The 27,366-nt window shown below is 51.4% G+C and overlaps 3 protein-coding genes across 5 annotated transcripts in view; 2 read left to right on the forward strand and 1 right to left on the reverse strand.

The window, feature by feature from the left end:
- LHFPL7 (LHFPL tetraspan subfamily member 7) overlaps window positions 1–2,170 on the reverse strand; it is a 56,313-nt gene extending 54,143 nt beyond the window's left edge. The window contains exon 1 of the mRNA XM_072353237.1: window positions 1,882–2,170. Within this exon, the coding sequence (XP_072209338.1) occupies window positions 1,882–2,169 (288 nt within the window). The 5' untranslated portion in view covers window position 2,170. The remainder of the gene's footprint in view (window positions 1–1,881) is intronic.
- On the forward strand, window positions 1,597–18,159 carry AKAP10 (A-kinase anchoring protein 10). Of its 3 annotated transcripts, none has more exons than XM_072353230.1 (15): window positions 1,597–1,679; window positions 6,310–6,357; window positions 7,254–7,436; window positions 7,774–8,328; window positions 9,485–9,583; window positions 9,802–9,886; window positions 10,213–10,336; window positions 10,813–10,949; window positions 11,641–11,785; window positions 12,257–12,430; window positions 13,812–13,921; window positions 14,726–14,808; window positions 15,354–15,406; window positions 16,023–16,118; window positions 16,736–18,159. In XM_072353230.1, exons 1-15 carry the CDS (start codon window positions 1,643–1,645, stop codon window positions 16,739–16,741), a joined length of 1,935 nt encoding a protein of 644 aa, XP_072209331.1. In that variant the 5' UTR covers window positions 1,597–1,642; the 3' UTR covers window positions 16,742–18,159. The 3 variants fall into 3 exon arrangements, with proteins under 3 accessions (XP_072209331.1, XP_072209333.1, XP_072209332.1); XM_072353232.1 differs by lacking the exon at window positions 1,597–1,679 and adding an exon at window positions 4,093–4,426; XM_072353231.1 differs by lacking the exon at window positions 1,597–1,679 and adding an exon at window positions 4,751–4,888.
- An 804-nt stretch (window positions 18,160–18,963) lies between these two features.
- Window positions 18,964–26,150, forward strand: NLE1 (notchless homolog 1). The gene is made up of 13 exons (XM_072353457.1): window positions 18,964–19,013; window positions 19,321–19,464; window positions 19,548–19,765; window positions 19,854–19,933; window positions 20,201–20,277; window positions 21,584–21,681; window positions 23,325–23,517; window positions 23,650–23,785; window positions 24,152–24,198; window positions 24,361–24,563; window positions 25,456–25,615; window positions 25,706–25,776; window positions 25,882–26,150. The coding sequence occupies exons 1-13, from the start codon at window positions 19,005–19,007 to the stop codon at window positions 25,892–25,894; spliced, it is 1,449 nt and encodes a 482-aa protein (XP_072209558.1). The 5' UTR covers window positions 18,964–19,004; the 3' UTR covers window positions 25,895–26,150.
- Window positions 26,151–27,366: the final 1,216 nt, after the last annotated feature.

Below are 27,366 nucleotides of genomic sequence, written 5' to 3' on the forward strand. Positions count from 1 at the left end.
GGATTGCTTAAAAGGATGGAAATGGATGTCACGAGTTCTGAGAGCAAAGAAAATAAGAGCCACGGATTCCCTGAAGAAGAATCTCCTGCTTGATCTCACAGCCGGGGCTCACAGCTCTGCTGGGCACCAACACATGCGGGCGCTCACACCAGGGAGCCAACGGCAGGGCCTGCCTGAGCCAAACTGCCAGGGACGTTTATTACACCACACACCTCCAAGCAGCCATGAAGCTGCAAGGGGACACTTCTCCCTGCAACAGACAGCGCTGCTTGTTGTTCATCCATAGTTGGGTGGCGTTAATAAAAGGTGACAAAGACACAACACCAAAATCCCCTGTAAATTCCACTGGGTACCACAGCATCGCTCACCCCAACCCCCGAGCTCAGGGCTCTGTGCTCCATCACAGCCTGGCTGTGGGGCCGTGTGATGGCCGGGCTGCGTGGAGCTGATGCTCACTCCAATGAGTCACTGCTGAGCTTCGTCCTTATCTTGAAAGTTTGTTATTGCTCGGAAGTGTTTGTCTGAATGACGTTCAAAACAGCATCTGAACAAAGGCCAACTATCGGACAGGATGGCATCGTGGTGTGTTTTTATATGAGTAGGAAGGATTGGAAGCAGCCGGTTCTTCTCTTCACAATTCACAACATTTGTTTTTAATGACAGTTTAAGGACCGTGACAGGATTTAAGCATTGCACGCAGACCTGGAGGAGAACAGCACAGCTTCGCAACAGCTGAGGAACTCGGCTGCTGACACACACGGTGCCACAACCTCGCAGGGATTTCAGCCCCGCGGTGGGATTTCTACAGCTCTGCACCCTGGGCTGAACCGAAGCCGTTTGCCTGGGGCAGCAGCAGCAAAAACCTCTGAGCGAGAAGCTCGGAGTAAAAGAGCAGAGGAGGATGAAGGGGCAGAGGGACGAGCAGCCGGCAGCACCGGGGCTGAGCTTTGTGTGCTGACGGTCCCTGAGCACACAGACAAGGGACAGGCAGCTCTTTGTCACACCAGGACACCACACGGCCCTACAGCCAAGGGGGGCGAGTGGAGGGACCTTGGCCTCCTTCTCCCGAACCTGGCAGAGAGGGTTGGACAGGCAGGAGAACCGCAGCAGTCCCCGCACCCAGAACTGGTTTGTGGATCCGCGCGTTGTTGCCAGCAGGCTCGGGCAGCGAGCAATGGCCAGAACCTCAGCGGGAAGCACCGAACCCCGTCAGTGTCCGACTCCCTCCCACACGAGATGCAGCAGCTCAGCCGGGCAGGTCGGGAGATGAGAGACGCGGCAGCCGGGACCGCGGCCGGGATGAGCAGCGCGGCGGCACTGCCCACAGCCTGCACTGCCCTCAGCCTGCACTGCCCACAGCCTGCACTGCCCTCAGCCTGCACTGCCCTCAGCCTGCACCGCCCTCAGCCTGCACTGCCCGCAGTGCCGGGCACGAAGGAGCCCGGCAGGTTTCAGTGCAGCGCCCAGAGCGCAGCCGAGAATCTCCACCAGGAGATCAACCCCGAGGGGGCTGCGGGGATGGAGGGACGGCTGGGAGCGGCACGGGGAGACGCAGGGATGCTCAGGGGAAGCGAGGGGTCTGCGGGAGATGTCGGCATGCTCGGGGCAGCACAGGGATGCTAGGGCAGGTCCGGGGGACGGGATGCCGGGGAGCCTGGATCGGAACGGAGAACGGTCAGGTGATGAAGGGGAGAGGTTGGAGCGGCGAGAAGGTCGGAGAGAAAGCGGAGAGCCCGGGGCAGGTCCGGGGGGACGCAGAAAGGACGACGGAGGGGACGCTGCAGAGCCCGGGGCCGGGCGGGAGCGCGTCGGGGAGGCGACGGGAGAACACAGAGGAGCCCGGGGAAGGACGGCGGGGCGCGGCGGGGCGGAGGCGCTCACCTGCCAGGAGCCGGAGGGGATGTCTCCGAAGCCGCCGGGACCGGCGGAGCCGTGGCAGCCGCGGGGCGGCCCGGAGCAGCGCCACAGCAAGCCGAAGCCGGCGGCGGCTCGGCCGGGCGGCAGCAGCCAGGCCGGGGAGAGGAAGGCGGCGGCGCAGGCGGCCAGGAGCCCCGCGGAGAGCAGCGCCCAGAAGCAGCCGACGCCGCTGCACATGGTGCGCCGGCGGGGCAGGGAGCACGGACCCCGCGCCGCCCCCGCGCCCGCCACCGGCACCGGCACCGACAGCATCGGCGGGCGCCGCAGCGCGGCCGCGCAGCCGCCGCGGCGCGGAGCGGCCGCCGGGGCCGGCAGCGCTGCCCGCGCCCCCTGCGCGCCGTCTGCGCGTCGCTCCCCCCCCCCGAACGGGGCGCGGCTGAGGCCGGGCGCGGTTGCGACACCCGCGGCGGGCGGGGCGGGGCGGGGGAGTCCCGCGGGGGGAGCGGCGCCCCGTCACCTGCCGCACGTTCCTCGGGGTCGCGGCGTTCTGCCGCCGGAGCTCGAGGAGCCGCAGAGTTTGTGGCGTTAGAAGGTGGTTATTTCCAGCGCCGAAAGCGCTGCGGCTGTTGTGGGGCTGCACCTTCCCGGGGGGGGATGGAGGGAGCGAGGGGGGATGAAGTGGGGGGGGATCCCCGCTCTGTGACCCCGCACAGCCCATCTGTCTGCATTACTCGCGCATCTGAAGGGATTGGAAGGCACGCACGGTGCGCACACCTGAGCACGTCCCCAGCACGGGGCCGGGGAGCAGGACGGCGCTACCAGCATATGGTGTTGGTGGGTCTGCAGAGCGCCGCGAATCGGGGCTTTGAACCCAAACGCTGCGGCTGTCAGCGCTGACGGGCTGGTTTTAGCAGCCACTGGGAAGTGGAACTTCTCGGATCGGGCAACTTTGGTTCTGCTTCACTGTTCACTGCCCCGCAGTTCGCGCTGAGCATCAGCGCTCGCGTCCCGCAGGTCCGGCTGCTCCCATCGCCCCCCAGGAGCCCCCGGGCGGGCAGAGCCCCGTGTAAACACGGCCCAGAATCGTTTATTCTGCCCCGCGCTGCAGGCAGTGATTGTCCATAGAGATGGAGCAGAGATGGGGGCACTTGGACAGAGTGCTGTGAAAAGGGAAGAGGGAAAAAAATATGGGAAAGGAATGGGAAAGGAAAAGGAGGAAGAGGAAAAGGAGCGGGGGAAACGAGAGAAGGAAAAAAAGACCTTTCCCTTCACATCTGGGCGCGTCGGTTCGGCGCCCGCCGTGCAGCCCGCAGCGCTCCGGTACCGCACGCAGCAGCACAGCGCCGCGCTCCCTCTCGCGGTGCGTTGCCGGCAGCGCCCGGAGCGGAGCGAGGAACGATCGGCGCTTCAACGCTGAGCCCTGGGACGCAGCGCCGGGGATGCAGCGCCGCTTTGCTGCCGGGATGCGTCCTGCCCTGCATTGAACAGCGCCGCGCGTGCTCGTAAGGCCTGAGAGTTCGAGGAAAGTGCACGAGGGACAAAATCACACCAAGCGCTATTTTCACACCATCCCAGCTTTGCAGCACCCTCCACCTGCACCGCAGCACTGCCGTCCCGCGGGGGCTGCCGCGCGGTGTCACGCAGTTCTGCACTGCACTGCATCTGCACTGCACTGCTCTGCTCTGCACTGCTCTGCTCTGCAGTGCATTGCTCTGCTCTGCACTGCACTGCACTGCTCTGCTCTGCACTGCATTGCTCTGCACTGCTCTGCTCTGCTCTGCACTGCACTGCACTGCTCTGCACTCCCAGCTCCATGTTTCCCCCCGTCCCGTCCGACACCCCGCAGCTCCCAGCCGTGCATCACTCCGTCCTGCGGCAGGAGACAGGAGGCAGCGCGATGTTGGAATGGAATCCCTTCTGTTCCTTGTTGGGATCATTCCCAGCTCTGCATTCAGAACGGCACCGGATCCGGCCCCATTAACGCAATCGGGCAGCGGCGCGGTGTGCAGAAATGCAACGTAGCGCTCCGTGTGCCCGCAGGCGGTTGTTCTTGGGGGGCTCCGATTGCGGGGCGGCTTTGCAGCACCGACCCGCCAGTTGTGAGCTCCCAGCTCCGCCATCCCGCCCCGCCTTCACTCCGCTCTGAGCGCGGTTCGATCCCGGCTCAACGCGGAGCTGCACGAGGGCGGCGCTCAGCTTCCGGCCGGCGGACGTTTCCGGGCCGCTCCGCCCTCAGCCGAGATGGCGCCCCGGCCGCCGTGCCCTCAACCAAGATGGCCGCCCCGCGCCGCGGATTGGCGGGCCGCCCGAGGGCGGGGACGGCGGGCCGCATCCCGGCAAGCTCCGCGCGCCGCCGGCCGGAAGAGGGAGCGGGGCGGTTGTTGACAGCATGGCGGCCGCTGGCGCCTCCGCGGGAGGAAGAGGCGGAGGGAGCGGCGGCGGCGGGCGGCGGGAGGCGCCTCATTCATAGAGAGCCCGGCTCGCTGCCCGCGGCCCCCGCCCCGCCCTCCCCCCTCCCGGCGGCCGCCTCGCCCCCTGCCCGGCGCCATGTCCTTCTTCAGGCGGAAAGGTACGGCCGGGACGCGGGCGGGGCGGGCCGCGCTCCGAGCGTTGGCTGTGCGGGCAGCCGACAGACCCGCGCCGAGCTGCGGCCGGGACGGTTCGGGCCGCTCGGTCCGGGCGCAGCGACCGCGGCTCCCCGAGGGGCGGCTCCGCCGTTCCCGGCGCTGTCGGGCGGAACGAATGCGGCGCTGCGAGTCCCAACGCGGCCGCGGCTCCGACGGAAGGAGGGAGCGCCGTGCTGAGCGCCGGGAAACCAGCAGCGGCGGGATCACAGCCGGGCGGCTCCCGTCCGTCGTTCCGCGGGTCGTTCCGCGGCGCAGGTCGGGCTTTGAGGGCCGCAGCAACGCGGGGCTGCAACAACGAGATTCATTGGGGTCATTTGAGCACGTCTGAGCCGCTGGGGGTTGTGAGCGCCGGGAGCCTCCGGGGATTCTGCGAACCCAAATGGAGCTGCGGGTCTGCGCTGTCTGTAAGGAAACCGCTCTGAGCTGCTCCTGCTGTGCCCGCTGTGCGGGATGGTGTGGGGCTGGGGGTCCCTCCTGTGCTGAACCACCAAACAGCCTCGGCTTCAACGAGAACTTCCCCCCCAGAGGAGCTGTGCTGTGTAACAGTGTCACAGTGCGTCCTGCTTTGGTGCAGGTATCTCTGGATGCCCCAGACAGGCTCTGTTAAAGGCCGGAGATGAGTGGGCTTGCATCCAGCTTATACATGGGCTGGTACTGTTTTGTTTACCTGCATTACTTTAGATCTCAAAGTGCAGCTGGGAGAGCAGCAACAAATAAATGCTGATGGTGGAAGTGCAGGCAGGTGAGGGACAAAAGCAGCGCTGTCGCTGTGTTGGATTCCCGTTCTTTAAGGGGATGGATGCAGTGTGAGCTATGGATGCAGTGTGAGCTATGGATGCAGTGTGAGCTATGGATGCAGTGTGAGCTATGGATGCAGTGTGAGCTATACATGAAACAGAGTGGCTTTTTCTGAATGAGATCACAGCAGCACGTGCACTGAGGGGCTGCCAGTGTGAGCCGGGAGGTTGTATTGGAGGTTGTATTAGCAGCGAGGTTGTATTAGCAGCTGTATTAGCAGCGTTGTGCTGGGAATGAGGGAGGAGCCGAGCGGCTGGTGGGAAGGAATGAGCTTCTCCGAGTGGAAGGTGGGCACGTGGAGGGGCTCCTGCTGAAACACGGGGCTGGTTGTCTGAAGGGAAGGTTCAGTTTGATGAACGAACCCTTTGAGTCCTTAAGGAGGGAGTTGGTGATGCTGCACGCGGGTTGCCTTGTCTGTGTTGTGGCTCAGTGTTATTTCAGATGTGGGCATTTCTAGTGATGTCTCTCCTTTACATCAGTGTGTGCTGAGTTATGTAAGAGCTGGTTGTTGTCACTCGTGTCCAGGTTGGATGTGGCTGCAGGCGCTCAATTTAAAGGAATCCATCTCCTGTGGCTGCAGCCAAAGCCTTTCTGCGTTATGGAATGTGGAACCTCCAACTCCGACCTCCCTGAGCTCTCCTGCAGGCCTGCATTGCCTGCTACCCGTGCAGCCCGTTATGTAACCAGAGCTGATGGGTCCCTTTCAATTATTTAAAGCACTTTGGTCAGAGCTGGAAGCAGTTTTTTCTTAGTATCTGCTCGTGGTTTGTCATGTAAACGTTTGATGGGGGTCGGTTACTGTCTGTGGGTCTGTTTGGGAGCTGCCCATAGACTTAATTCATGAATGAGAAGGGTTTGCTGTGGAAATCCATCGGTTCTGAATGTGCAGGTTTAAGATCCTTTTGAACAAGGCGATAGTTTGTATCTTCCTCTGACACTTGGTGGAGCTGGAATCATTGCGTTCATTCTCTGGCGGATGCCGTTTGTCACCCAAAATAACAGCACCTTTTCCCTTTGTGTTTTACAGTGAAAGGCAAAGAACAAGAAAAGACCACAGATGTGAAAGCAATTAAAAGTAAGATCAGTATTCATTCCATTTGTACAATCAGATCTGTACTGTCAGCTTTTGCTTTGGCTGGTGGGATGGCTTCCTTACAACCGAGCAAAGCGTGTCCTGAGCCTTAAACACAGGACGGACCCCGCTTGGTTCTGTTCCTCGCTGCTGGTCGCTCTGCTCTTTCCCAGCCCATCTGCTGGATCCGTACTATGAAGTTGTCAGCTGTGAGTTTTAATGCGGTCACCTTGCGAGGAGCAGCTGCTCCTTGTCTGCACTGAATTCCACGTGAAGTTTCCGTGCTTATTTGTTGTGCCCTTCGCAATTTCGATGCTTAGATTCAGAACAACTTTGTCTCAGGGGTTTGTAAGGGATGTTTCAGTCCTCCTGCGCTGCTGCTTTGGGTTATCTGTCACTGTGCTGTCTAGGTGTGAAATCATCAGCTCCCATCATCTCACATCACCGAATGGGGAATAAAAATAAAGCCATGCAGCAAGGAAGTCCAGAACAACTTCCCTGGCAGCTCGGTGGGGCGCATCGCGATGAAGCAGCGCTGAGATAACGTCATCTGACTCGCTTTATTTTTAACAGGAGAGGTGTGAGGTGTCCTTGCCTGACAGCCGAATGAAATGCCGTTTCCCACGAGCTTTTGAAGCTGGTGTCGCTGTGCCATGTTGCTTTCATTCCAGCTTTGTCACCGAGCAGTGATGAGTTGATGCTTTTAATATGTTTGAGTTCTGAATGAGGAAACTCTTTGTGTTCTCTTGGCTCAAGTAGGCAGCCATGTTCTAAAAGAGCCGAGGGCCGTTATACTCTTACAGCCTCTCTGCTTCATTCTGGGAGTGCTTCACATTGGATAATGCATGGAAAACGGTGCTCGGGTTCTTCTCTTTTAATTGCTGCTGTTTTGATTCCAGCTCCAGTTCCTGTACATTCCCCTCAAAGAAGCACTAGGAATCATGCCTTGCTGGAGGCTGCAGGACCAAGCCATGTGGCGATTAATGCCATCTCTGCCAACATGGACTCTTTTTCTAGCAGTCGGACAGCTGCCCTTAAGAAGCAGCCAAGCCACATGGAAGCTGCTCACTTTGGAGACTTAGGTAAGGCTTCATCTGTTGTGCAGGACTGTCAGCAATTCCTTTTCTCTTTCCTTTTCACTTTCCTTTACGGGCGTTACTGGCGTGTTCCTTATTTGTTGGTTTTCAGTCAAGTAATTACGTAACTAAAAACTTCCTCTGCCATTTCAGTAGTGTCTGTGTTAGCCTAGAAGGGTTTTGAGCAGGCAGTAAATTCATCCGCTGTTTGGTTTCTCTTACAAGAGGTTCCTTTGCCTTATGGATCATCAGTTAGAATCACCTCTTTGCTGCCCGTGTTTCTGTATTGAATACTAATGTCTGTAGCACAGTATGGAGTCATTCCCTTGCTGTTTTTCTTTAGGCAGATCGTGTCTGAATTATCAGGCTCAAGAGACCAAATCAAGCCTTTCAAAGACCCTCGAACAAGTTCTGCAGGACAGTGTAGCCCTCCCTTATTTTATCCAGTTTATGGAACTGCGCAGAATGGAACACTTGGTTAAGTTCTGGTTAGAGGCTGAAAGCTTTCACTCCACGACGTGGTCCCGTATAAGAGCGCACAGCCTGAACACAGTTAAGCAGAGTTCGCTGGCAGAGCCGGTGTCGCCCTCGAAGCAGCAGGAAATTGCATCATCTTCTCCCCCTGGATTGCTTGAGGAGAGACTGGAGGATGTTCGCACTGTCCATCTGCTCAGGACCAGATCAGTGTCTCCACACAAGAACGTCAGAACTCGCAGCAGCCAGAACCACGTGCTCTCAGGCCCAGAGAGCGATGAGAGCAGCGTTCTTTGTCTAAGGAAATCCGAGACAGGGACACATCCTGTTCCAACTGATCATCAAGAATCTTCCAAGCTTACAGTATCAAATAGAAACAGTCCCTCATCCGCACTAAAAGACTTGTCAGGAAAACTAATGAAAAGTAAGTGCTGTGTGTTCCCTTTCTTGAACAAGGTGGGGAGTTGGGAGACGTGTGAGGTGAGCTGCCTGGCTTCTCACGTCTTCTTAGGAAGCACGGCGTGATGCTGTGAGGAGGGAGGTTGTTTTTCACGTCAGTAAGTCGCTGTGTAAGCTGATAGTCCGTGTGAGCGGTGTGTGTTTTTTGACTGGTTGTTTAAAAATACATGTGCTGCTGAACAATCATTGCATCCTCTGATCCTACGTGACCGTAAGAAACAAAGATGAACGTTGCGCTGCCTCGTGTTTCCCTCACTCATCCCACTCCACGACTTAAGAGAACTGTAGGAAATGTGGATAATGGGGCTGAGAACTGATGATAAACCTTTGATGGAAGGTAAATATCCCGTGTAACGTAAAATGTTGGTTACAAAAGTATTTGCTCCTACTTGTTTGTTAGAGAAGACTGGTAGGGATGTTGCATGGAGCGCACTGTGCTTATTCTTGGGTTTATTGGCTAGAGCTCCTCCCCTTGTAACTGATTATTCTCATTTGGAGTCCACCCTTCAGAGGCTACTGGAAGTAAGGATGCCCTTAAAATACCTCTTTTTCATAGTAAGCTACACACACAGTAACCTGCTTCTTTACTCTGTGTCTGCTGAGTCCTCCCTCATGTTGTGCAAGTCCGCAGCCAAAAAGGAAACACTCTTTTCTTCATAGTGGTTCCTTTTGTTTGCTCAACTGTTTCCTCGTGTTGCATCCCTTTCTCTTACTGCTTGCCTTTCTCATGTAGCCACTTGTCGTATCCCTTCAGAATACATAACCTCAGCCCCAAAGTATCTTGAGCAAACAGTGATACTCTAGAAAGCAGAGATGTTACTGCTGGGACTGAGGGGTGTAGCTGTAGATGAGGGCACTCTGCTGTTTGGTGGTAGGGAATTTGGAGCTGTGCTGCTGCATTCCACCTCACTAGATAAGTGCTGACTGCTGGCTTGGAGGCTGCACAGCCACAGCAGCCTGCTGATAGCAAAGTGTGGAGAAAGGAACTGGGAGCTTCGTGGGAAGGAGGCTGTCACTGCTGGTCTGAGACTCGCTTTTCTGAAGAGCAGGTGTGTGTTTGTTGCTCCTTTTCCTACTTGTGCCAGTAACACAGAGTTTGATTCCGTGTTTCTTTCTTGTAGGTATAGAGCGGGACGCAGTTAGTACTTTTACCAAATATATCTCTCCAGATGCTGCTAAACCAATACCTATTACAGAAGCGATGAGAAATGACATAGTTGGTAAGGCTGCATTCTGCTTATTCATTTTAGAGCTTCCCCATAATGATCTGTTTCGGGAATCTTCAGAAAGTAATGCCAGTATCTCTTGAAAGGCCTTTTTGCACGGTCAGGACCAGCTGGTTCTAGCAGGTTTGAAGTGCAGTATTTCATGAGCATTGCCTGTCTTTCCACTCAGTAAACCAACTGTGTGTTACAGCTCAGCTGTTCTTTCTTTACAGCAAAAATCTGTGGGGAAGATGGACAGGTGGATCCTAACTGCTTTGTTACAGCACAGGCCATCGTGTTTAATGCAATGGAGCAAGAGTAAGTGGCATGTTGTCCTTTTGCAAAAGGTGGTCCCATTAATAATGCTTATGAAGATGTAAAACGTTGCATGGTTGTCATCTGCACTCATAACTGCCTTCAGATCTCTGCCTCCAAATCTGTTCTTGTGCTTGCTTGCTGGCGTTGTGTTTGTGTGATATTACTGCAGCCTTTGGATTGTTCTGATGTTCTTTGTGCACCCTGTGATGTTTATGGGCAGTTTTACTTTTGTCTGGCTGAAGGTTTCTGGGGCAAGAACAGAACTGGCTCATAAAGTGCATTTAATGCTGTCGACCCTGAATAACGAATTGATGCTCTCCATGCAGGCACTTTAGCGAGTTCCTGCGAAGTCATCACTTCTGTAAGTACCAGATCGAGGTGCTGACCAGTGGGACTGTGTATCTGGCTGACATACTTTTCTGTGAATCAGCTCTGTTCTACTTCTCCGAGGTGAGTGTTGGGCTTGTATTTCTTTCTGTCCCATTCTGCTCGATAGAGAATAGCTCATTCCTTGAAAGCTTCGATAAAGAAACCTTAAATATAACCTTAAATATAAGAAAAATATCATTTTTTCTGGATTATGTTGAAATGGAGTTGCAATGCATTGTACTGTTCTTGTCGACAAGTAGAACAATTTCACGTGTCCAACAACCAAGTCCAAGGACGCGGCCTTCTAAATTGTGCCATATGAAGCAGTGACGTGGAGAGCATTGGATGTAGATAAAGAGAAGTTCTAGTTTTACTGTTTCAGGAGGGTTCTGGGCTGAATGATCGTACAGTTGTGTGGTCCTGTGCCAGCCCAGCATAGCAAGAAAGCAGATTCTTGTGTGTCTTTCATACACGCAAACAAGCAGTGGGATGGGATGGGATGGGTTTGTGTTTCTTGGAGTTGCTTGCTGAAACCTTTCTTTAAATTTCCCTTCTAGTACATGGAGAAGGAAGATGCAGTCAATGTATTGCAGTTCTGGTTGGCAGCGGATAACTTCCAGTCTCAACTCGCTGCCAAAAAAGGCCAGTATGATGGGCAAGAAGCACAGAATGACGCCATGATTTTATATGACAAGTGAGGGAGTTTAAGTTATTTCTGAAGCTCGAATTTTGTCTCATACTTTCGTGTTGAACAGTGAAAGAGGAGCTTTTAATTTCCAGGCAGCGCTCTGCAGTTCTGCACTGCTTTGCTGAAAGGTGTTATTTAGGTGGTCTCTGTGTTTTTACATTGGGTTTCAGCTTAGCAATAGTAGTGCTGCTGGAGGATGGATGTAAGAATTGCTTCTGGAAGCCCACTTGTGAGGCTTGTTTTCAGAAGCTTGTTGAGAACTTATTCTAATACGAACTAAAATTAAAGAAGGAAGGAACTTGCTTGTGTTAATTCCAGCCCTTTATCCCCAACTTCATTAACAAGCTCAGTTTTTAATGAGCAAATGCTGCTTCACAGTTGTGGGTATTTTCTGCTTCATTCCTGTTTCTGTGCTGCAGAACTGTGTGTAAGACTCTGCTCACTGATAATCGCGTTATGCTCTGTTTATTCTATCTGTACCTCCAGGGAGAGGCTTTATCAAACCTGTTTCTGTGAACTGGGGACTTTTTTCCTCCCTGCCCTTAGTTATTATGAGTCGTGTGTGGGTTTTTGAAGCCAGCACCACCTAGTGGCTGCAGCGGCGTTAATGGCCTTTGGTGGAAAAGGGGGCGAGTATTCAGCACTGGCCAAACTTTGCAAAACCTTTTGTGTTGTCTTCTCCTGTCTGGTGCTGCAGGTACTTCTCCCTTCAAGCCACGCATCCTCTTGGGTTTGATGACGCTGTGAGGTTAGAGATTGAATCCAACATCTGCAGGGAAGGTGGTCCTCTCCCTAACTGTTTCACCACTCCCTTACGGCAGGCTTGGACCACCATGGAGACGGTGAGACACCTTCAGACTGGTTTTGGCAGTTAGTGGGGATGATGGGGAGATTCCGTGGTGTCAGGCATTCCTTTTAGCATCTCTGCCTCATCCTGTTATTGTAATGACTTCTGCTTGCATAGGTAATACAGCACTGTTAGTGAGGCTTGCTAGCATGTTTTCCCCAGCAAGGGGTGGGTTGAGCACTGCAGCAAGCTGGCTGTGAGCTCGTTGGATGCTCTGGCCTTTCCAGAGGAAAGAAATGGGAACTTCAGTTCCTGTTTGTGGGGTTTGGTTACTGTGTAGCAACTTGTTTCGTTCTGTAGTAGGACTGAAAGTAACACAGTAGCTAATCCAGCCTGATTCCTTGTGGGGACACATGTACCATCCACAGAGGGGCTGAGGTGTTCCCGTGTCCCTTCTGTTCTACAAGAGACCTATGGGAGTTGTGCAGGACAACCTTGATTAAAGAGGACTTCTTCTGTCTCTCAGGTTTTTTTGCCTGGTTTCTTGTCCAGCAACCTTTATTACAAATACTTGAATGATCTTATCCATTCAGTTCGAGGAGATGAATTTCCAGGAGGAAACATTGCACTGAATATTCAAGGGCCCGGTGGCTCTCCGGACAGCGATTCCATGGGGGGCCCGGATGGCTCTGCCTCCCAGGTAGGAGTAATTTTGTTCGATTCCCTTCTGGTGAACACTGCTGTCATGTTGCTATTGCTGGGCAGGGCACTCTGATGGCTTGTTAACCGTAACTGGAGCTGTGTGCTTGTTCCTTTGCAGTACTGTGCAGAAAAAGAAATGTGACTTGGTGCACATCTCAGTGACACAGGGAAGGTATCTGCCCTGTGCAGTGCCCTCGTTGTGGGTCAGCATCTGTGTTACCTTTTGGGGTGCTGCTTCCTGAGAACCATGTTCTTCCATGGGCCCAACGTAAGACGCAGGCAGTGGAGCACATCCCATCCTGAAACCATCCAAATAGCATCAGGGAAATGTTTTCAACCAAGGGTTGTCTGTTGCAAAAATTGTAGCTTTTCTTAATTCAAATGTGGACAAGGGAGAAGATGAGCAGATTCGAGCTTATGTGTAACCAGGTCAGCTTGCAAATGCAGGCCCAGCTGAGAGCAGAAAAGCCAAGCAAAATCTTTTTCTGCTGAACTGAATGCTGCAGTGCTACCAGGGGGTTTAATCTGGTATGTGGACCAGCCATTCTGACATGCTGTGTTTCCAGCAACCTGGAAGCAGTACTGTCTGCTTTCACTAATTTTGTACCTCGTGGTGAAGTGGAAGAGTGGGAGCAAAATCTGTGTTCTGACCATCTTGAATTATCCTGCTGTCTGATAGAAGGAGGAGGAGCAACTGCTTGCAGCTGACTTGCTTGGAGGGTTTAGGGAGTGCTGTGTCCTGTGCTGTGCATTCCTACATATCTGAGCAGGAGAATCTCCAGAGCTCTGCATGTTTCTGCATAAAGAACAGCACCTACACAGACCAGCAGGAAAAGGAGTTTGTGGGGCAGTTTGTTTGTTCTGAGTTACAGTGCTTAGAGATTGCTGTGCATTCATGTTCTCTCTGCTGGTGCTCAAATGTTTCCTTATTTAATTTTTTCATAATGTTATATAAATGCTCCAGGCTAAAAGACAAATCTTTGTTTTCTGTTTATGGGGAAAGCACAGTGTGTTTGGGAATTGCTCACCAAGGGCAGCTTTTGAAGCATATCAGTGTTAATACCCACAATCAAATAATGGCCATGCGCACACAGATCTGTTTGGTTGATAATGCTTAGACAGCAACCTGCACGTGTGTGTGTGCAGACCTGCACGCTGTGTCTGTTGGCTCTGTCTGTGGGACTGCCATCTTGTGTTTAAAAGCAGTGCCGTGCTACACAAGGAACTCACCTTTGTGTAGGTGCTCTCTAATTCAGCTGTGCTTGTATAGAGATGACTGGAGGTGCTGACCTAAGTGTAAAAGCTCTAAAGTGGTGACTGTGGTAAGAAGCTGCTGGTTGTTTGCACTGGGCACTAATGCTTAGAATTCTTGTTTGTAGTCCAATGTCAAAAAGGCTAATGTTAAAATCCTGAAGAACTTTGATGAAGCAATAATTGTAGATGCTGCAAGTCTGGATCCAGAATCTTTATATCAACGAACATATGCAGGGTAAGGTTCACTCAGTGTCTTGTTCTTCCTAGCATGTGTTTCATGTCTCTCTCATATTTGCCATGTCGTTCTGCACTGAGAATGCACCCAGACCCAGAATGTTGCAACCTTAGTATATCTCAGTGTTTGAAAGCAAATTCCTGTAGTTAGTGTGTTTCAACACCGGTGTTGAATGTTTCTCTGACCAGAATGGCAGCCAGAAGTATTTGCATTCGGGTTTTCCTCCAGCTGTTACTCCTCTTGGAGTCCAAATATAGCAGAGCAATTCCTATTTGGATTTCAACAAAAAGCATTTGATGCTGTAATGTACATTTGATTTCTCCCTGCTTCCATAGCAGAAGGGCTCATACTTCATTAGTAGGTTGCACTGCTGTTTTTCTGCTTAAGTTGTTATAAATCTCTTTTGCTCTGTGGGTCTCATGCAGAAATTTGTTTCTGTGGCTACTCTGCTTTTCTATTCCTTACCTCTCTTCTGTCCCCTTAAGTACTGTGAGCTGTTTCTCCTTGATAACATTTTATAAGAACATAGAGCGCTTGCTGGCACTGCCTGCTGATAGCACTGAGTCACAGCAGCATTTGCTTACTTCAAATCTTAGAATAATTTTACTTATAGACTCTTACATTCAGATACACGGGAAGTAAGGGAGATATTTTTCCCCAGTGTATCAATTATAGGCAAAATGCCAGATTTTCTGACACAAGTCCGTATAGCACTGACCTCTTTTGTTTTCCTGACGGATAACTTTCCCTGTGCTGAAGTTCTTTTGGAGACCTGTGTGGTTCCATTCTTCCTTCTCTCTTCAGGAAGATGACATTTGGACGAGTCAGTGACCTGGGGCAGTTTATCAGAGAATCTGAGCCGGAGCCTGATGTCAAAAAATCAAAAGGTTTGCTTTCAGTGTCAGTAAACATCCACAGAACTTTTCCTTCAGTCGATTCTTGACTCTTTCCAGCTCTGTTTGGAGCCAAATAGAGATACCTAGGGAACTGTCCTGCAAAGCCCATCTCCAGCCCTGTTCCCTGTCCAAGTCCTGCTTTTCTGGTCCAGCTGTACAGCTGGGAGTGGGAGCAGCCTGTGGGAGCCAGAGCTCTCCATGGAACCTGGCAGGGATTAAAGCCTCTTACAGCTGAGCTGATCAGACCTTCAAAGGTTTGGTCTCAAAATGAGAAAGAACTTCAGCTCACCACGTGTCCCACCCGCTTTGGGATCTGCTGTTAATGCTGCTTTTCAACTGTGCTCTCTGGTAAAAAGGAATGACTTGGACTTGCTGCCTAGAGAACCATGGCTCCCTCTGTTCCCTTGTCTTTCATGCCTCTCTTGTGTTCTGACACCAGCAGTGCAGGCCCTTCAGAAGCGTAGAGGGAAGTAGTTCCTATAAGGATGTGCCCCAGAGCTTGCTAATATAGCTTGCTTTTTTTTTGTCTCAACTAGGGTCCATGTTTTCACAAGCAATGAAGAAATGGGTTCAAGGAAACACGGATGAGGTGTGTCCTCTTTTATCTGGTCCTTGTAACATACTTTACGGTTTGGATTGGGGAATTTAAGTGTTCAGGTTTCCTATCCTGGCTGTTTCTCTATCTCTGATAACACCAATCAGAACTCTCAGACTGTATCAAATACATCTGTGAGATGGTGTGGGGTTCTTTTTGTCCCTATTCCCCCCCCCCCCACCAGTGCTTGATGGTTTAACTGATAAAATTAACTATGTGCTTACAGTCGGGGGTGGTGGTGGTGTTATTATAATGTCTTTATTAAGAGTGGCAGTGCTCACGTGTTTTGCTTTTTGCTGTGAAGTGACCACTGTACGTGGGTTACAGGCTGCATTTCTCCCCTCCAGAGGAGCTTGGAGAAATCCCCAGCAGATAAATCTAAAAAAATCCCCAAATTGCATCAAGCAGCAAATATTCCTATTAATTGGATTGAATACAGTACATGGAAGCCAGGTCCATTTGCATCAAGGAAGGATCTGCTTCCTACAAGTTACTGTACTGCAAATGTTAACTGTGTGTCTGAGGTTGAGAACATGAATTATGCTGAGAATTCTGTATTCTCATTTAAGAATTCCACCTGTCTGTGTTTGGAATGTTTTTTCTATGGCAGGCTCAAGAAGAGATGGCTTGGCGGATAGCAAAGATGATAGTCAATGATGTCATGCAGCAGGCACACTGCGAGCAGCGCCTGGAGAAGGGCACAAAGGTAAGAGGTGGAAGGCTGCACGCCTCTGTCTGGCCTGAGCCAAGGTGTGGGAGGAGCAGAGCTCTTGCTTGCTTTCCTGGTGCCTCTGACACGCACACTGCCAGGAGTTGAGACCTGTACGACGTGAAGAACCAAAGGTTGGGCTCCTTTCAGCCTACATGCGGTGTTGTAGGAGCTTTCTAACAGATAACTTCAGTGGTTCTGTGCAAGTCTGTAGCTGTGCTGATAAGCAGTTTAGTGCTGCATGTTGATGCCTACAGACTAAGCTCGAATAATTGGTCCATAGTTTCACTATGTGACTTTTTCTGCAGCAGTTGTTTAAATGACTTGCATAATAATTTCAGCTAATAGCTTGGCTGCAAATCACATAACTCCAGTCTGACTAGATGAAAAGGTCACTCAGCACAATGTTGGGAAATGTCAAGTGGCTGCAGATGTTCTGGATTCAATTAAGCAAGTTACTGTAAGCTGGAGACTGAGAGCAGCTTTTCTTTCTTTCCCAAACTCGTAAGCACACCTGGCTTCAACATTTACTAACACAAAATGTCTCTCTGTTGAGTGACTGTTGAGTGTGTTTTTGGGTACGATGAACTCTAACCCTGATCTTCCTTTTCCAGCTATGATTTTAGAAATGCCAGAACAGGAAATCTGGTTTTCTGCATTGAGAACGAATGAACTTTCCCATTTGGTGGATTCTTTAACACAGCCAATAAAAACAAAGCACTGTTACTCCAACTGCTGAGAACTCCCTCGTTTATAAGGAAGAATTAAAAGGAAGCAATCCTGTACCTCCACTATAAAGCGTGAAGAAACACTTTTTCCTGTTGTATGTGGCATTTACCATGATGGTTTGTAGAGATGAAGAGGCCATTGCTGAGAAACTGTGATCAGCTTCACAAATACTTGATCCTGTCTCAAAAAGACTCCTGGCAAAATATCTGGAAATGGGCCACGAGCTGCAACAAGGAGGGGGGAGTTTTGCTGTAGTTTCTAGTTCTGCAACCTGTGATTTTGAAACACGTCACTGCAAAGGCCATGGAAGGTGTCCCTGATATTGGAGGAGCAAACCTGAAATGGTGAATTCATTTGGCGCTGAATGACCTAAAAAGTCTGAAGTTTTTAGTTTTCCTTACTTGAAATAGATGAGTATTCAACTGTAAGATAAATGTATTTTACTTCATAACTACATTAACTTTGAAGGCAGCGTAGAATGATGAGGAGCAAAGCCTGGACGGTATAACTCTTCCTTGTCAAGCTCTGACACTTGCACACACACAGTCATCTCCTGCTTCTAAGACGCAGCAGACTCGAGCAGACTCCAAATCTTATGCTTGTGCAGCTCTCTGCTCCTGAGTGCTGTGACTGCACACCGGGAGGAGATTCCACCCAGTAGACTGCTCCATTTTATTTTTCCTTTCCATCCCTTTAGCAAGGAAAAAAGTAATTGCTGCCATGTGTTACTGCCATCCTGCATAGCTTGTTGTCCTCAAACCAACGTAGTATCTAATTCCAGATGTTTGGTTTACAAAGGAAAATAACTTTAATGACCTCTGACGGCCTTTTTCCTGACACTGTTGATACTTGCAACATGCAAAACGTTTAAGTAAAGGCACAGCTTGACACAGCACCTCCATTTTTCCCAACGAATTGATTTTTAGAGTATCAAAAGCACCACGTGCAACTCTGTTATGACATGGCTGGTTTTTAGTACCCAACACTTCTACTCTGGGACTTTTCTTTGACTCACGATTGCTTTCTTTTTCCTGAACTTGTGCAAAAAAAAAATCACTTTGCAAAAGAATTCAAATCATCTCCAGTGTTCTGAATATTTTGATTGCCTAGCAAGTGTTATTCTGTTGCAATATTTGATTGTATAGAGAGACACTGTATTGTCTATATATAACAAAAGGCAAAAAAGGCTGTGTATAGGTTTTTGGTACTATGTACCACCTCTTATTTCTCTCATGCCCAAGTATTCATGTACTTAAAGCAACTATATTTAATTGTGTTTTGATTTAAAATATATAAATATTAAAATTTGTGTCAATTTTCTGCTTTGATGGGATTTGAATTTACATGTTGGATTTTTCATGTCGATAAAGCATTGTAATGTTTGCCCTTTATGTTTGCAAACATTTCTTAATCTTGTCATGAACGTCTATAAATATTAAGCAAGTTTTTGAGTTGAGGAGGCTGGGGAGGGAGCTGTATTTGGTGTCTCACTGTTGCCATGCCTGATATCTTTGATGTGTGGAGAGCTGAGAGAGAAAACCCAAGTCTGGGAAGGCAGAGTTCTGGCTGCTCTGTGGTTCTGCATGTTAAGGGAGCGCTGGTGGCTCTGGACCTGCTGTCCTGTGAAGTACTGAAGGATTCCTTTCTTAGCTTAAGTAGCAACGTGCCTTGTGATTTGTATGCCAGGAGCTGTGATTGCTCACCAGCCTGAGCTGGGCCAGGCTGTGAGATCACGACATGCACAGCTATGTAATGCTAAGGGCATAAACCCAAACCACAACCCATTTTGCATGCACCACCGTTAATTCTTTTTCCTACCTCGGCCACTTTGCTCTCCTAGCAGAGCACGTTTACAGATTACAGGCCCCAGGTTTGGGCCCCGATCACGCATTCTTTCAGCAGCTGCGCTGCAGACGAGACGAGCAACACGGAATTTATTGCTTCATGGCGGGTTTGCATAGCAGGGTTGAGTCTTTTTCCAGACCAGCTAAACCGTATCTCGGTGGAACGCGCCCAGCTCAGCCCCGAACCGCGGCTCCCACCGCCGGCCACGAGGGGGCAGCAGCGCCGCGCACAGCGCCTCTCTCTCCTCCCACCGCACCGCCCCCCTCACGCAGAGCGGCCGCTTCCGGCCCACGTGGGGCGCACGGGCACATGGCCGCGGTGAGCGGGGCCGGCGGCGGTACCCAACGCGGGCGGAACGGGACGGGACCGGAGCTGGGTTGGAGGGGCTGCGTCCGCACGTAGAGCCTGGAGTGGGGTGGGGCTGTACGGGATAGCAGGGGATGGGGCGTCCCGCTGATTGCTATGCAGTCTCCTACAGGGCCCCTCCGGCTTCTTGGGTGGGTCCGTGCCGGTGCAAGGCTCCCCCGGAGCGGCCTGCCTCCCCGCCCGGGGTTGTCCCTGCCTGGGGCTGAGCGCTGCGGAGCCGCTCCTACCCCGTACCGGCCCTGAACCCGCTGTCCCGCAGAGCATGGAGCCTACCGAGGATGCGGAGAGGCTCCTGATCCAGTTCCGCGATGAGGCCGGCGAGCCGCTGGGCTCTCCCTTCGACGTGCCTGTCAGCATCACGCCGGACAAGCTGCAGCTGGTGTGCAACGCGCTCCTGCAGCAGGTGAGGCTGCCGGGCACGGGGCGAACTTATCTCCTGGTGCCCGGAGCAGCCCCCTGCCACCTCTGCTGCAATTTCACCTCCAGGATGAGCCGGTGCCTTTGGCTTTCTTCTTCCGTGATGCTGAGATCGTCATTTCACTGGAGAAGACCTTGGCAGGGCAGGCAGTGGAGACGGAGAAGGTTCTCGACATCATCTACCAGCCGCAGGCCGTGTTCAGGGTGCGGGCGGTGACGCGCTGCACCAGCTCCCTGGAGGGTCACACCGAGGCCGTCATCTCCGTCGCCTTCAGCCCCACGGGAAAGTACGACGGTCCGGCTGTGGGAGGGACATGGCTCCAGGTAGCAGCCAGCGGGGCCCTGTCCTGATCCTGCCCCTTCCTCCTGTCCCAGGTACCTGGCCAGCGGCTCTGGGGACACCACCGTCCGCTTCTGGGACCTCAGCACGGAGACGCCGCAGTTCACGGCCAAAGGTGGGTGCAGGGTGTCCTGGGAGGGCAGCTCCGCCATCCCACTCAGTGGGATAAACAGGGTAGGCTTTGGGTGCTGTGTGAGCTGGGACTGCTCTATGGGGAAGGGAGCAGCTCTTTTGCACCGAGGAAAAAGAGGAAGAAGGTCTGGCTGGGAGCAATGAAGGGTTTGCCCAGCTCTTGTCCCGCTGTTGTGGCTGCTGCATCTCGGGATGCTGGGGATGGTGGGTGCAGCTCTCTGCTCACACTTGCTTGTGTTCTGTCTGCCAGGTCACAGACACTGGGTGCTCAGCATCGCCTGGTCACCTGATGGCAAGAAACTGGCCTCGGGCTGCAAGAACAGCCAGGTAGGTCCCTTGATATGCTGGCAGAGGGTCTGGAGTGGTCAGCCCAGGAGGTGCTCCACAGCCCTGTTCTGAACAGAAAAATAACCTGGTAAATGGGCTCCAGGCTGTCAGCAACGAAGACTTGTTTTCTCCAGCAGGTGTCTGGTTGGTCAGGGCAGGTTTCCCGGTGTCCTGGAGAAGCTTTGCCTGTTGGCACATCACAGTGGTGGCATGCTGTGTCTCTGAACTGGCGTGCACCTCAGCTGTGCCAGGCAGCACTCTGTTGCCTTTGCAGAAGTCTCACCACAAGAGCCCTCTGTCTTGTGGCAGACACTTTTCCCTCTGTACAGGAAAGGGTCCAGGATCTGGACGTGGTCCTTGGCAAACAGTTCCATCACGAGGGAGATGTCTGGAGCAAGAAGGGGTATCACTTAGCCAAGCCAGGGTGACTGTGTGTGTGACCCAGACATGCAGCAGCCTGTTTCACAGTGCTCCTGCTCAGACACAAGCCAAATTCCTTCTTACAGGGATGCTGGGGGGAGCCCTGCCCCAGTTATGGCGCAAAACTTGTGTGCTAAATATGCTTCCAGAAATGCCTGGGGAAGCAGGAGCAGGTGGGCAAAAAAATTACTGACACAAAGTCAGTATCTTGCTAGTCTGCAGTAGGATGTTGGCTTTTGAACAGCCAGGGAGTGAGGACAGCGGCCACAGAGTTGCCAAGTGCTTCTGACCTGGGCTCAGTGTCTGAGCAGCTGCCCTCACGGCCACTGTGATATGAGCCCAAAGAATCGATTGGGTTCTGGCTTTAATCTAACCCAGGGAGCTGCTTGTTCTGTTTTCGTTGTTTCTCCGAGTTTCTTGCAGCATATGACTAATGCCTTGGCTCTTTTGATGAGCATTTATAGAGAGAGAGAAAAAGCAACAGAAAACCAGCATGTGTCCCACCCACAGAATCCGATAATATAGAGCATTTATCCCGCTCTGGCTTTCATCATGCTCTGCAAACATTCACCAACTCTCTGGCACAGGCTGTAAGGCTTGGGCTGGCTTTCTGGAGAGCTGGATTGCTTTGGGGCTGGGACAGATATTTTTGTAGCAGCAGTATCTGAAGCACAGAGGAAGACGATCAGGTCTCATGCGCTGAGATGTCAGCTGATTGTGGCTGGGATCAGCAGAGGCATCCCGTTCTCCTGCTCTCCTCCCTTTCTGCTCTGTAAATCCCCACAAGACTGAGGATACCTGTCATTTCTAAATGGAGCCCAAACCATCGCTGGGATTCACATGACACGCGGCCTGATGCAACCTTCTTGCTTCCTCTCTTGGGCAGATATTTCTCTGGGACCCAGCCACCGGCAATCAGATCGGCCGCGTTCTCACTGGCCATTCCAAATGGATCACGTGTCTGTGCTGGGAGCCACTCCACATGTAAGTGAGGGGCCAGCCCAGCCTTCCTTCCCCTTTACTTTTAAGGCAAAGATGAGCTTGATCTGAAGGGCATTCCTCTTGTTTGCTTTAGTCCTGTTATGGTGTGCAGAGAGAGTGTGTTCGGAAGAAATGGCTCACAAGGTGGGGCAGGAAAAATGCATCCAGCTCTGGAGTCCCAGCTGCTGCTTGCTGTTGAGCTGTGCCTCAGATTCCCTCACCCTCCTATAAAAGTGAGACCTGTTGATGCAAACTGCTTAATGTTTTGATAGTGCTGCACAAGCTGCCCACAGTGCTGACCTGCAAGCAGGAAAGCCTGTGGACGTGGAGCCTGAGCTCAGCTTCTGCAAAGCGCTCCCTTTCTGATGTCGTGCATCCTGATTGCATCTGTTTGTCATGGGCGCTGATTAGCTGTGCAAGCTCCTTATCCCAATCAGCTAAAGCTCTGTCTGGGAGAGATGAGTGGAGGGGGATAGTTGTAGTCTATAATCCAAGACATTACAGCAGTGATGCAGAAAAAAGAAAAGAGGGGGGTGGGTCCTGTTAGAGCAGGGCCCTGTGAATTGAATTTGCCAGTAGGAAACTCCAGCAAACAATTAATTGGATTTGCAGAAACTGATTATAAAGGAAGATCAGGAAATGGAGAGGAGGGAGATGCCCTTGCCTGGGCTCGACTTTCCTGCCTCCAGCTGGCTGCACTCTGCTCAGTTCCTGCACAGAAGGATTGGTTGTGCTCTTCCTCTGCCCTGCACTGCCCTCATGCTGTCCATGTGGCCGGTGGTGCTATCAGTTGTTACTGCATCTCCTGACTGCTTGGCACAGTGCTGTGTTGCTCAGTTTTGCTTCTCCTTTGAGGACAGTTTGTTGTCAGCAGCCAGCTAAAGGAAAACAAAGCTGGTGCTCTGGCAGCTCCCACTCCTGAGAGCTGCGATGCAGCAGGAGGCAGTGACTGTCCTTTTTCTACCAGGGCTAAAGTGCTGGTGGTTATAGGAGTTGCTGCCCCAGGGAGGTGTGGGAACTGTTGCTGGTTTTGCAGTGAGTCATTAAAAAGGTGTTGATAAAAATGCTGTGCAAAAGACTGGGGCCCATCCGTTCTCCTGTTCTCACTGGGTGCTGGCCAGCAGCTTCCAGCTGTGTCCAGCTTGCTCTTTCTGAAGTGCAAGGATGAACTTTTCAGCTCTGTGGCACTTGGACTGCAGGCCAGCACGTCTCCTGCCAGACACAAAGTGTGGTGTAGACAGGGGATATTATACGTGGTTTTGTTTCTGGTGGTCTGTGCTGCTTGAGGAAGTCTCCGTGCCCAGGGAAGGTGCCAGTTTGTGGTCCCTTCATAAGTCAGTGGGTTAAAGCTGCCTCCTGTAATAACAGAGTAATTTCTGAAGGCACAGGAGCTAGATTTATACTGGATCAATGATTCCAGAGTGCAGCCCAACAGTCAGTTTGGAAGGATGCATCTGCCTGCTGTTCCTCTTCCTGCAGAATCTGGCTCTCTGAGCCCACTGCCTGGCCTCTCTCTGGTCCTAACCCAAAAGAGAAAGTTGACTTTTACTGACTTCTGGTCCCTTAAATCCTCTGGGGCTGATGCTGGGAGATCTCTGTGGAGAAGTGTGCACTGTGCAAATGAATTTTGTCTTCTTTTTACTCAGAAACCCAGAGTGCCGCTACCTGGCCAGTGCTTCCAAGGATGGCAGCATCCGCATCTGGGACACGCTGATGGGCAGGTGTGACAAAATCCTCACGGGCCACACGCAGTCGGTGACTTGTGTGAAGTGGGGCGGCGATGGCTTGCTCTACTCCTCCTCCCAAGACAGAACTATTAAAGTGTGGAGAAGCCAGGATGTAAGTGGGGCGGGTAACCCTGCAGTCTTCCAACAAAGGTGTCTGGATGCAGCTTTGCCTGCACTTCCTGGCACAGGTTATTGCTGTCTGTCTGTCTTGCCTGTCCCTCTAAGTGTGTGGTTTTGTTTCCAGGGCATCCTCTGCCGCACCTTGCAAGGCCACGCTCACTGGGTGAACACCATGGCCCTCAGCACCGATTACGTTCTCCGTACTGGTGCCTTTGAACCTGCTGAAGCCACCATCAACCCACAGGATATGAGTGGCTCCTGTAAGTGCAGCCTTGTGTTGAAGTGTGGAGGAGATGACAGGGAAGCCTCACATAACTTTGTAATGCTACCATGAGCTGAAGCATTCTTGAAATCTAAGAGGAGACTGCGTGCTAATGTTGTTCATGCTGTCAGCCATGATCTTTCTGGTGTGTGCATGGAGTTGAACAGTCTGGGAGCTGGGGAGGCCCAGAGTGGCACTGGTCCCAGAGTGGCCCATAGCAAAGAGAAATAGGCTGAGAAGTCACAAATATGTCTGCTTGGCCTACAAAACCAGGACTATATTTGGCATCACAAGGTTATAAAGTTGCTTTTCCCCCAACAATTTCCAGTCTCTCTTCTTACCATCCTTCTTTTCTCTCTTCCAGTGGCAGAACTGAAGGACAAGGCACAGCAGAGGTATGATAAAGTCAGGGTAAGTCCCATTACAAAGTTTATCCTTGCTGTGGTTTGCAGCACTAGTGCTGGTGGAAGCAGTAAACATGCAGAGTTGGCTGTTGACCCCAACATTGGGTGTGTTTCCAAACATTCCACAGCTGGATTGTACAAAATTTGAGTTCTTTCATCCCTTTCTCAGGGCCAGGGACCAGAACGACTTGTCTCAGGTTCAGATGATTTCACACTGTTCCTTTGGAGGCCAGCAGAAGACAAAAAGCCACTGGAGAGAATGACAGGTCACCAGGCATTGATTAACCAAGTCCTCTTCTCACCAGACACCCGGATAATAGCCAGTGCTTCCTTTGACAAATCAATAAAGCTCTGGGAGGGCAGGACAGGAAAGTGAGTTTTTTTTCTTCTGTTACCAAGGCGGTGTTTGGGTGTGTGTGTGATGCATAGGTTATGCAGAGATCAGCAGTGTTCAGCATCTCAGAGATATTCTGCTTCCTCTTTGCTCTGCTGCTGTCACTCTCTGCCCTTGATAGGTCCCGTGTCTGGCTCCTAATGTATTGCATGGTCTGTGCTTGGCTGGGTGTATGTGGCTCTGGTTTTACCCAGGCACAGCACTGCATCCAAGTGGCACATGCTGTCTGCTGCAGGGATGGTTCTCTGGGGCAGGCATGGCTGTAGCAGGGTGGGATGTTCCACTTGACTGCTCTCCTGAAGACATGTGCACTTTGCACACTGTAGAGTGACCCAGTTTAAACAGTGCCCATGCCAGGGAACAGCTTGTTCTGGATAAAGGAAATCTGTGTATCTATGAGTGATGCTGTTGGTGTTTGGATGCCCCAGCAATCCAGCTTTTAACCTCCCAACAGAGTATCAGCGAGCTTCTTGGGGCAGCAGTCCTTCCCTTGTTCTGTCTTTGTACCTAAGATGTCTGGTTTTGTGTCAGTAATCTAGTGGTCTTTCTAAGCCTAGGAGTGTTCCTTATAAGCTAGAGGGAGAAAGGACCCACCTGTACAGTGAGGCTGCAGCATTGCCTGCTGGTGGTGGAGGAATTCAGGTGAAAAGCCTGTCCTCTAGAATGGTCTGAACCTATCTGACAGAGACATAAGATTCTGCATTGACTGCCCTGCGTATGCAGGATTGGAGCGTGCTGTCCCATGGCAGGGCTGGATTGCAACTAGAAAACTTCTATGATGAAGAAGTATGAAGGCAACACAAGAGTGAGTGTGAGACAAACCTGGGTGCCTGCTCCTCTAACAGCTTGGTTGTGTCACCTCTGCTTCAGGTACCTGACATCACTGAGAGGGCACGTCTCAGCCGTATATCAGATTGCCTGGTCAGCTGACAGCCGCTTGCTGGTAAGTGGGAGCAGTGACAGCACGCTGAAGGTCTGGAATGCTGAGACAAAGAAACTGGCCATTGATCTTCCTGGCCACGCAGATGAGGTGAGTGTCCAGTCAAGATGGGGTGCTGGAAGTGGGGATGGTTGTTCTTTCCAGGACAGCAGGACTAACTGGGTCTCTCCTTAACTCTAGGTTTTTGCAACAGATTGGAGCCCTGACGGACAGAGGGTAGCGAGTGGAGGGAAGGATAAGTGTTTACGGATGTAAGTAACCTTTGCTCCCTCCATAGAGGAAGTCACAGGCACTCCATGTGTCCTCCAGAGCTGCAGTTTCCTTGCAGAGACCTGACAACTCTTTCTTATCTGCAGATGGCGTAGATAGGAGCAGTGACATGAAGCCACCAGTACTGTCCTAAGCTGGCCTGCCCATCGACTCAATCTGCCTGGGAGATCTGTAAGGCAGTGGACAACAGGGACTGATCTGAACACGTCTCGTTGTTCCTGTCAGCTGCTATCCCTCATGGACTCTTTCCTTATATTTATTTAAGGAAATTTTAATTTCTGTTCTTAGTAAGAGCTGTGCTTTACAGGATCATTTTCCTCTGAGCATTACAAAAAGGATTTGTCATCTGCCTCCATCTCAACTCCTTTTTATTGAAATTTCAGCCTTGTAGTAGCCTCACCCTTTGAAAAGGAAAAGCATAGGGTGGGGATATGTCATGTTCTTCCTTCCCATGTGAAGAATCCTGCATGCAAGATGGCTTTTAGTGGGAATAGAAAGGGCTGTCCTTGTGTGACCTTCAGAGGGGGGTGAGAAGAGGAAAATACACCACATCATTACAGTGCAGAATTGAGCTCAGCTGCATGCCTGGGACAAAGATCTGCTGAGAACATGGTCTCGGGGCTTCTTGTTATTCCAGTAAGGTTTTGCCTTTCCACGCAGCCCGTTTACTCGTGAGCTGTGCCAAGCATTATCTGACAGTGATTCTCCACATCCACAGCAGCTAACTCATTCACCCATCCATTCAGGCCTGAGTGCAACAGGCATCAGCTTCAAATTGCTCCAAGAGCTGCATGGAGTTTTCAGGTCTCAGTGGAAATGCAAAAATGAATCACTTGTGCCTTTGAATAGGGTGCTCTTTCCCTTCCCTTCTGACTTGGGGAAGAAGGGGTGGGGAGGGGGAAAGATGGGGCAGCATGTTGGGTTTTGTATGGCCCTTGCCCTGGATATGAGCTGACAGCAGGGCTGGGGCTGTCTCGGTAAATGGCAAAACTTACGTTGCACAGAGTTGGCTCTGGAATTTCTCAAGTGTATTTATTTGCCCAGTGGGTAAGAGGAATTCACACTATCAGTAATATATTTGTAAGCTTGCTTGTGAGCCTTTTATAAGTCAATTCAGTCTTCCAACAAGCATGAGGCAAATAGATCTGGATTTAATTATTATTTCCAGAATGGTTATAAAACAGTGAAAATTGGGATATGATTAATAGAGAGCAGGGAATATATTAGAGAATATATTGTCAGATTTCATTGCAGCAAATTAGCGTGAAGACCAAAACATTCTGCATAGCTCTCATACTGTGGTTGATACCCAGTGATTACTGTGGCTCAGGAGTTTGTTTCCCAGTTGTAGAAAATGCATTTTAGAACTTTATTCCTGCTGACAGGATTGCTTTGGGTAATTAAGAGTGGATTTTGCAGTCATGACTATTTGCATCACTGCAAGCGTTCAGATCAGCAAAAGACTGGAACAAAATGTTGCATCTTTAGTATGACTGAAAATGGGTTGTGGTTCCTTTGGTTGTATCTTTTGGCTCTGTCTTTTGGGAAGAACTCAATATCCTGTACCTGTT

Source organism: Excalfactoria chinensis, chromosome 19, assembly GCF_039878825.1.
Source record: "Excalfactoria chinensis isolate bCotChi1 chromosome 19, bCotChi1.hap2, whole genome shotgun sequence".
In the NCBI taxonomy this organism is placed as follows: Eukaryota; Metazoa; Chordata; class Aves; order Galliformes; family Phasianidae; genus Excalfactoria; species Excalfactoria chinensis.